This window comes from Strongyloides ratti, scaffold srae_chrx_scaffold0000003, assembly GCF_001040885.1.
Source record: "Strongyloides ratti genome assembly S_ratti_ED321, scaffold srae_chrx_scaffold0000003".
Lineage (NCBI taxonomy): Eukaryota > Metazoa > Nematoda > Chromadorea > Rhabditida > Strongyloididae > Strongyloides > Strongyloides ratti.
Window position 1 is genome coordinate 832,968 of NW_020171511.1, and position 11,143 is coordinate 844,110.

Genomic DNA, 11,143 nt, shown 5'->3' on the forward strand with positions numbered 1-11,143 from the left:
ATATATATTAATTATTATAACTAATAATGTAATATTGGTTATTGTTATTCATTAATTATTCACTTCAATACAACCTGTATTTATTTTGTTGATATTTTGAGGTTAGATACTCTTGACTTTATTTGATTTTATATTACAGAAATATGATAAATGTTTGTAATTTTGTAATGACAATCGTTAAAAATTTTATATCATTGATACTTTACTAATATAATATATTCTTAAAACTGTTTAGTTATATTAATTATTTAAGATCAATCATATATACATAATATTAAACAATAATATAAATATAATAATAATAAAATGATTATATAATACTATTATAAGTATATTTTAATAAATAAATTTTAAAAATTTTTATTAATTACAAACCCCCTAATAAAACTTATACAATCATTTTTGTATTAAAAATTTTATAATTATTAGAACTAATAAAAATCTAGTAAACAATCCTAAAATTTGATATTAAAATGATTATACTCTTATGATTATAAATTTTTTTTTTATTTTACATTATATATATATATATAATTAAAAGTTCATATACATGAAATTGTGTTGTAAAAATTATTTAAATAACTTTAAAGTTTCTTGTCTACTACAACAAATTGTATTATATAAAAGTATAAACTTTTAACTTATTTTATTCTACAAAATATATTCTTTATACAAAAGAACTTTTTTCTTTTCTTTAAAATTATTTATACTATAAAATATTTAAAATACATTAGAAATTTTTCTTTTAAATATAAATACTTTTTGTAAACCATATAAGTTTATAATCTGGTGATTTTTGAAAAAAAGAAATTTTTAAATACATATTTCTATTATAATAATTTAAATAATAATATAGTACTAGAATAATTTATATTTGCACGTTATCTTTAGTTACAATTCTTATATTACAAAATTTATATTAAAAGAAAGATTTATAGTTAATTTACTTCTCATATATCTTATATTCTTATACCTACAATTTGTTAGTATTCTATTACAATAAATATATTCTTATAATATACTTATTATAATACTATGCTAATAAAAGACTTTTATGGAAATAAATTTTAACTATACAATAATTCATTTTTTTTTTCTAATAATAATATCAATAATGTGTATATTTTTTTTTAGAATGACCTTTGAATGATAAATTATACAATGTACAATTTTTAAATCTAACAGATTCTTTCTTTTAAAAAAATACTAAATGTGTAACTGATGAGTAAGTAAAGGAACGTGATTGATTAACATATATATTTATATATACAATATTCATATATTTCATTTTCTTCATACTTTTTAATTACTTTGTAAATTTTTTTTGTTGTTATAAATATACTAAAACTAACTTTTTTTTTTATAAAATATAATTAATCATTAGAATTTTTAAAAATTTTTTCATTTATTTACATATGAAATAAAAGAATGAGATAATATTTCATTTTAAAAATTAATCTTGAAGATTAATTAAAAGTTGTAATGTTGAAAAAATGTAATGAATAATTTATTTTATATAGTTAAAAATTAATAATACTTTTCTATTTTTAATTATAATTTGTATTTATTTAAATGTTATAATTTATTTTATCAAATGACCTTTAAAAATTTTTTTTTTTTATTTTGTAAAAATGTATTACCTTATTGTAAAAAAGAAATGTTGATGGAACATAAGGAGGTTTTTATATAAATGATTCGGCATTTAAAAGAATGTATCTTTATTCATCATATAATGTGAATGTAATTTAATTTGTAGTCCAATTCTATTTTAGGGTATTATATCTAAACTCTTTTTTACTATTAAATTGTTTTTCTCTTTTTATTTTTAATTCTTTTCAATGATTTATATTTTATTTTTAAATTTATAAGGATAATTTTATATGACTTTCTTTAAATATAGTTTTGATAATATATTATAGGAATTTTAAAATATATATTGTAACTTTTTATTATTAATAAATATTTTTATTATTTGTTATTTCTATTGAAAATATGTCATAATCCTGACCTAAAAATTTTGGCATACATGTATGAATAAAGATACATTAAAAGCTGTATCTCTCTATTTATGTTGCTATAGTTAGTAAAACATAGAGTTTACTTCAAAGCATATATAATACCTACCTTTTATTACAAAACTAAGAATATATATATATATATATGGCAACTAATATAATGTACATTTTACTTTTTATTCAATCAATGACTAACAATCATTAATGGACAGCATTTACTTTTAAAAGTTCTTGAGCATATGAAAAGTATCTTTGTATTATATTAACATAATAAAATTTTAATAGTACTTTTAGATTTCATATTATTCATTTTAATAATCTTTTAAGTTTTCTCTTTCTACATCATATTTAAATTTATATTCATATAAAAACTTATCCTTTTTAATATATATATATATATATTAAAATTTTCAACATATTTTATAATTATATTTTTGTTATATTGATACATTTTAATAAAAATAACATAATAATAATGTTTAAAACATATATTATATTTTCAATTTTTAAAAATGTTTTGTATCTTTAATAATATTAATTTATGCTTTAACCATTAAATTTAATTTCCATTAAGAAAATTAATGTTATTATTTATATATATATATATAATGTATATGTATATATAAATATAATTTATATCCATAAAAAGAAATATAAATTTATCTTGAACTTTATAATTGTAATATACCAAAATCGAGATTTTAATAAAAAAATTTATTCTATGTTATCTTTAAAAATACATTAGGGAATAACTTTTAAACCAATCTCCATAAACATAAACTTCTTAACATTATTAGATAACATTTACATTTTTACTCAATGTTAACTCAATAAGCCAATTGATATATATTTTCTTTTTTACTGTCCAAAGTAAATACAATAATATTATTTAATTTATAAAAATATTTTGTTAATCATAAATATCCAACAACTACTAACAACTTATAAAAATTCTCTACAATAAGTTGAAAGTTATATATTAAAAAATTTATTATTATAAGAATTATTAAATTAATAAGATATTTTATATCTATAAAATTGACATTTACAAAAAATAAATTTTTAACTTTTTTTTTTAATATTATTATATTATATCAGGAATCCACTTTTATTTGTTATATTTTACTTTATATAATTACAATCGTTTTTTTTTTTGCTAAAATTATGAGAAAAAATATGTTATATTATAAATAAAAATTTATGCATGTACATAAGATATTAATCGAATACAATAACAATATGTTAAATATATTTTTGATTTATATTTACAATAACTGTAACAAAATTTTTTAAAAGAAAATATTGTTTACTCACCATAATAATACATATTCTTAGTTTCTTAGATAAAAGTTTTTTATTTTATTTTTAAATTATATTAACTTTGTGATTATTATATTTATATTATATATATATGAAAATAATTATCAAAGACATTTTAAATTTCTATTTTATTTAGTTAATTCTTTGTATTAGTAAAAAGCGGCAAATACTAGTATCATTAAAAAATGATATGTTTAAATTTAAAAATTATATTAACTTTTCTTTATGTATTTGTCAAAAGAAACTCTAATTTTTAATCATATTGAACAATGATAGATACACTCAAACATTATATTTGTAAAATAAATTTAATATTATTTATCACATTAATTTTTCCATTTATTTGTTGTTTTTAAAGTTTGAAAAAATTTTTTTGTTTACAATGGAGTATTTTTCCATTTCTTTTTTTTTTTTTTCTTGATTTTACCATCCAATTTATATTTCTTTTACATATTTTTTAATAAAATGAAAACATATATTTTATTATTTCTATATTATACTTTTTTTTTAATATAAATATTTAAATTTTATTGTATAAATATAAATTTTTTTTTAAGTGTTTATATTAATAAAATAAGAAAAGATTATTAAAATATATTAATATTCAATAAAATTATATATTATATTTCAAATTTTTTATAAATTTTTTTTTTACTTTAAAACTTTTTTTAATATTTTTTTATTGTTTAAATATATTATTTACTATAAATACATTTCAAAACATTAAAAAAAAATATTTCCTTTTGCAAACTTTTAAAAGTTATTTTTCAAATATTATAGATTATTTTTTTTTAAAACTATTATAAATTTTATAAATTAAATAAATTAATGCATTTACTAATGAATTATAGTATATATACTAATAATCTTTTTATAAATATTGTTACTTTTTGAAAATATTTGAAAAGATATGTTACCATTAAAATTTTTATTATAAAAAAGACAATAAAAAGTTAGTATAATGTTATTTGTTATTCTTTAACATTCTATTTTTTTTTTTCAATATTCAAAACATATAATTTAAGATAAAAAGTTTATATTTTAAATCAAAAATATATTGAATGTTTACATATATTTATAATTCAAAATAATATTTACTATATTTATATAGAATAAAAATTTTCGCCTCAATAATTTCATGGGAATAATTAGAATATTTTACTAAGGATAACTATGCTTCTGTCTTTTATCACTGTTTGATTATGACCGATTGTGTAACTTTACGCAATTCTTTTATTCCAACATTATAAATATTATTTGATAGTATGGCTTTAAATTATACAAAGGCAAGTAGTAATTTGATTGCTCTTATTCAAAAAAGTTGTTTTTACGTATCCTTTATACAATTTGGAAGGATTTATAGACTATCAAGAATAATTACTGTTGGTATGTCCCTTTAAGAATATATAAGAAATATATCTTTATATATTACTTATACTCAATATACTTATTGCTTATCTTTAGTTGAACTTATTTCTTACTCTATGATATTAAATAAATAATAAATATTTTATATATAAAGGTTTTGAAAAAAGGATTTTAAAATAATTAAATTGATGATTAGTTTATATTTGAGCCATTTATAATGATTACTTTAAAAGTGGAAATAGGCAAAAAGAAGAAATTATTTATTTTAATTAGTTATAATGTTTTAGAATTAATTTTCTTTTTAGAAAATGTTTTGAAGATAATTATTAATTTATATTAACTTTTTTTTATAATAAAGTATAATAATTAATTAAAAAATATTAAATATAATATTATTGAATATACAATAATTATTATTATCTATCTATTTAAAATATTATTATTTTTTTATTACTAAAATAATTTTATATTATTATTATTATTATTATTATGTAGGTATATTGTCATTATTTTTATCTTTAAATTCTTTCTATTTAACTTTAAACACTTATTCTTAATAATAAAGGAAGTTACTTTTCTCATTATTTTTAGTAATTTTTCATTCCTATGGCATATTTAATAGAATGCATAAAATTTTAAAAAGAACTAACATTTTTATATCTAAAAAAAATAATATTAATTTTAAGTTATATATCCTTGTCAATTTTTTGTAAATAATAATTTATATGTTTATAATATTTGTCTATTTTTTCTATTATAAAAAAAAATAATAGATGTGGCAAAAATAATATTTATTTGGATATTTAAATATGTTATAAATGAAAAATGTTTTTAATTATATAATATTGTTAAAAAGAATATTTAGAATAATATATAAAAAAAAAAAACTTTATAATTTTTGTAAATATTTAAATTTCTATTCCAATTGAAATAATTATTTACTTTTTTTCTATGTAAAATAGGTAAAAAAATAATTTTTTTTCTATATATATATATTTTTTTTTTATTACGTTGGTTGTACTTTCGAAATAAAAAATGCTTTAAAAAGGAAAGTTGCTTAAATATAAAATTCAATTTAGTTTACAATTTGCGCATTAAAAAGTCGTTGTATTTCGCATATCTTTAAACATTTTCATATTGTTGACATATATATTCGATTTCTACCTTAGTTGAGTTGTTGTCTTTCTAAGTATAAGATTTCATTTTTATATTTTTCTGTATTTTAATATTGAAGAAATTATCTATCAATAATTCGTTTATATATATACATTTATTTTTAGTCGTTATATTAATTAATTAAATTTTTTTTTTATCTTATAAAAAATGCTTATTTTTTTGTCACTTGTAGTAAATTATTTTTCACTTATATTAATTTTCAAAATTTATAAATATTTATTATTAATTATCATTAAATTTTATGTATATATAATAATTTTTTTTTAGAAAAATGCTGCCGGGTAGTATATTTATTTTTCTACTCCAAATACTATTTTCTTTTGCATCACCAAATGATGTAAGTTTATATTTTTTGTAATTTTTTTTTATAGTTTTTTTTTTTAAGGGTATTTCCGTCTCAGTTGATAACCATATAACTAAAATACATTCTAAATTTGTTCCAATGGTTGCTTTTCTTTGTGGTTACCGTAATAAATATTCAAATGATAATGGTGGTTGGACTACTGATAAAAACAAATTTGCTACATGTTTAACAGGGAAATTAGATATTTTGAAGTATTGCCGTAAGGTAAGATATAATATATAAAATAAATTATATACTTAATTTGTTTTTAATCATATTTTGAATATTTTAATTAAATATTATTATTTTAATGTACTTATATAATTTTAGGTATATCCAAATTTAAACATAACAAATATTGTTGAATATTCTCATGAAGAAAAAATTGATAGATGGTGTAATGAGGATGCTACTACATGCAAGTATAGTCATACTGTTCGCCCCTATAGATGTATTGATGGTGAATTTGTAGCTCAAGCACTTCAAGTTCCAAATGGTTGTACATTTGGGCATATTAGTAGTAGATCAATGTGTAATGATTATTCACAATTAAATAGCAAAGCTTTTGCTGAATGTTCTAAAATGAATGATAATAAAAAACCAATGGTATTACGATCATTTTCAGTTTTACAACCATGTGCTATTGATCTTTTTCGTGGTGTAGAATATGTTTGTTGTCCATCAATTAAAAAAACAAATGAAATTTTGACTAATGATATTAATGAAATAACTGAAGGAAATGATTTTGAGGAAGATGAAGAACTTGATACTGATGAATTAATTAATACAATTGAAAGTAATGATAATGGTACACTTATTGAAAAAAGTGAACAAGATCCATATTTTAAAGAAAATACAAATGCAAATAATGAACATGAAAAATATAGAGAAGCTGAGAAACGTTTAGAACAAAGACATAGAAGTGAAGTATCAAAAATAATTAATGTTTGGTCTGAATTATATGATAAATATAAGAATATGAAAGAAAATAATTCAAATGAAGCAGAAAAATATAAAAAGGATATGGTTGGAAAGTTTAGAAAGACTGTTGCAAATATTGAGGAAGAAAATAAAGAAATGAAAAAACAAATTGAAACAGTTCATGAAGAAAGATTAAAGAATATATTTAATGAGAAAAAAAGAAAAGCTACTCATGAGTTCCGTGAAGCTTTAGCTCGTCATGTTGAAAAAGATAATAAAGCTGAAATTGTACGTACACTTAAAGCATGTATTCGTTCAGAAGAGAAAGATAGATATCATATGTTGAATAGATATCGTCATTTACTTCGTACTGATGCAAATGAAGCTGAAAAATATAGAAGTGAACTTCTTCATAATCTTAAATATATTGATTTACGTATTAATGGTACAATTGCAATGCTTGATGATTTTCCAAAACTTGCTGAGGCAATCGGTCCAATTGTCAAAACATTTTGGCGTGAGTATCGTAAAGAACATACACCAGAACTTGATTCTGACTTTTTAATTAATGGTATGGAAGAAAATGACAATATTAGACTCGTCAATCTTTATAAAACTCATTATGAAAAACTTCATGAGGCTGAAAAAAGTATGAGAAAAAAATATTTTTTGAAAACAAATATAAAAAAAACCACAACAACACCTAAATTGACAACTACACCAACAACAACAACAACATCAACTTCCTCTTCAACAACAAGTACAATTAAAAATAGTATTTTTAGTGAATTGGAAAAAGCTGACCTTGATTCTGCAGAGAATGATAAATCAAAAGAAATTAAAGTTATTGAATATGTTAAATTTAACAAAAATCAAACTGATGATAAGAGTGATTATGATGAAGATGAGGATGGAGATGATGATGATGATGATGATGACGATGATGATGATGATACATCAGAAGAAAAAGATAATAACAAAAAGAATGATTCTTCTAGTGATTCTAATGAAGATAGTGTACCAGTAGAAATTGAACCAATAATATCTGGTCCAATAATGGATTCATTTATTGATGAAAATCCATCATATGTTAGACTTTCAAAGATGGATCATAATCGTCATATTTATAGTCATAATAAAACTCAAAGTTACCTTACAAGCAACTTTATTATCTATGGTTTTATTGGAACATTATGTTCAGTATTCCTTGTTGCAGCTATAACATTATACTCTAAAAATAGACATTCTGGATTTGTAGAAGTTGATGTTTGTACACCAGAGGAACGTCATGTTAATAATATGCAAGTTAATGGTTATGAAAATCCAACATACACTTATTATGACGCTAGTGTAATTGTCAAACCATCAAATGAAGAAACTACAGAGCAATAATTATATGAAAATCAATTCTTTTAAAATAATTTTTTTTAGTAATCAAAAAAAACCCAATTCAAATTAACAGTGTATTCTTTTTTTGTCGAACAGTAAAAATTATAATTTTAGTCGTATACATCTCTGAAAGTGATTTTTTGATGTCATAGCTTAAAATGAATAAATTAAATAATAATACCAAAATTCTGTTGTCAACATAAAAAATGAAAAAGAAATACTACAAATTTTGTAGACAAATTGTAAACAAATAATTAATTAATTAATCTTTTTTTTTTAAATAATTATCTTAATCACAAAGTATATACCCTTTTTTTTTATCAAATTTTTTTTATCACTAATTGACATTTTTTTTTTTAATTTTAATTTTAGTTGCCGCAAAGTTGTGGAACTTCTTTTTTACTTAGTGTTATGTATCTTTTTTATATGATACAACATTTTATTTTATATATTGTACCAAAAGTAATATTAAAATTTTTGATAAGATTACTTTTAATTGGTATAACATTTTTATGAACATTAAGAGAAATTTTTTGTTCACATAACAGTTAAATTTTATTAATTTTATCTAATCTTTAAAATTTACTTTATTTTGAAGAATAAGAAAATTTGATTGATATATACAAATTTTATTGGTTAAAAAATTATAGAAAAAAAAATATATGTTTATTACTAATAAATTTTATCGTTACATTATGTAACAATGTTTAATTAAAATATTTTGTATTAAAGTAAAATTTTATAAAATATAAAAGTAATGTTATTAAATGGGATAGAAAAAGTTATATATTTGAAAAAAAAATTATTGTTTATCATTGATATTTCTCTAAATATCTAGAGAAATTTGATATGAGTAAAATGGTATTTTTAACCTTCATTAAAAATGAAACACTCCATTTTATAATTTTTTCAAAAAAATTGTTTAATGAATTAAATCATTTTGATGAAAAAAAAAGTATAAAAAAAAATACAATTAAGAATAAATTTGTTTGTATTAATTTTTTATCTTCTTTTAATTTCCTCTCAAAGCAGTTATTTTTAATTTACCTTTTCTAAAAAATAAAAATAATATTATATTTTAATCATTGTTATTTTTAACTTACTCATCCAACTCTGTTGCAATAAATTCATTTCTTACATCATCAGGAATAACAAATTTTCTACTGAATTTTTTAATTACAGTTGTTGAATTATTAAGCTTAACTTCTTGTTCAGCTAATATGGTAAGACGACCTTTCTCGACATAGACTTGAACATCCTCTGCTCTAAAATTTGACATATCAATAAAAACTGTTATTTTTTTGCGTTCACATATAATCTATAATTAAATATTATATTAAAAATAAAAAAAAAAAATTTTTTTTACCTTAGATGGAGTTTCTCTTATTTTTGCTAACTGCTGATCCATCTCTTTGACTGGTAATGAATAGTCAAATGGATTTTTCTTATTTTTTGAACTATTTTTATTATCAGAAATAAAAAATGGTGGATTTGTTTTTATTTGTTTTTGATAATTTGTAAAAGTATTTTTATTATCAGAAAAAACTGGAGTATACAACGGAGTTGGTAAACATTTATCACTATATAATGAGGATGATAACCTTTGTGGTAAATTACGTTGTGAATGTCTGATAGTTTGTGAATTTGGGGCCATTGTTATTATTTCTTAGTAGTATATTATTATTATAACTGGAAACCTTATGGAAGTAATAATAAATTTTAGCAACTTTAAACAAGTTTACGACTAAATTGAAATTTTTATTAAAAGCGACATTATAAAATCAAAACATATGAATTGAAAAGATACGGTTAGTAAAATTTATGTTTTCAATAATAAATGGACAATAGGATAATTTTTAATACGTAAAATAGTCTTAACATATTCAACTCTTTCTCTTTTTTTCCTTCTAAATAATTACCTATTGTAATCCAGTCACAACATAATTATAAATAAAGGACTATATAATTATTTTTATGTTTAAAAACAAAAAAAAAGAAAATATGTTATTTTTTTTCAAATATAATTGAAAAATAATATAATTTTTAAATATTTTTACAAATGATACAATAAATTTTGTAAATAAAAAGAAACTCTAAAAATCATGTACAGATATTATAAATGTATTATATGATCTAGGATATAATTTTAATTGTTCTATATATTTTTTAATATTAAAAAGTGTAATTAAGATGATATGAAATAATCATATTATAATTTTATATAAACTTAATGGTTTATTAATTATGGAACTAATAATAATATGACACAATAATTTGATAAATGATATTACAATTAAACATGTTATTTTTAAAAATAAAATTAAAATTTATTAAACGAGGAAGAAAAGATATTCTATTTATCATTAAAAATGAAGGAAAAAAAAAACTAATTGTGATGTATAAGGTTAATCAAATTAATGAAATTTTTTACAATTGTCGATCATCATAATATCAATTTCTTTTTTTAAAAACTAATAATTAAATAATATTTACCGTAAAACAAGTTGTTTGCTATAGAAAAAAATGACAATTTAAATTATTTAAAATATCTTACCTTTTAATAAAATTCCTTGAATTTTAGTTGTAACTAACAAATAATTATTTGAATATT

At 18.4% G+C, this 11,143-nt stretch overlaps 2 protein-coding genes across 2 annotated transcripts; one reads left to right on the forward strand and one right to left on the reverse strand.

Annotated features, from left to right (window-relative positions):
* Nucleotides 1–6,150: 6,150 nt before the first annotated feature.
* On the forward strand, nucleotides 6,151–8,535 carry SRAE_X000198600 (Beta-amyloid-like protein; the record flags this gene model as incomplete). Its single annotated transcript, XM_024655128.1, has 3 exons — nucleotides 6,151–6,216; nucleotides 6,265–6,447; nucleotides 6,553–8,535. 3 exons carry the CDS (start codon nucleotides 6,151–6,153, stop codon nucleotides 8,533–8,535), a joined length of 2,232 nt encoding a protein of 743 aa, XP_024499456.1.
* Nucleotides 8,536–9,544: 1,009 nt separating this feature from the next.
* Nucleotides 9,545–10,186, reverse strand: SRAE_X000198700 (Alpha crystallin/Hsp20 domain and HSP20-like chaperone domain-containing protein; the record flags this gene model as incomplete). The annotated part of the gene is made up of 3 exons (XM_024642697.1): nucleotides 9,545–9,584; nucleotides 9,636–9,850; nucleotides 9,899–10,186. 3 exons carry the CDS (start codon nucleotides 10,184–10,186, stop codon nucleotides 9,545–9,547), a joined length of 543 nt encoding a protein of 180 aa, XP_024499457.1.
* Between the last annotated feature and the right edge of the window lie 957 nt (nucleotides 10,187–11,143).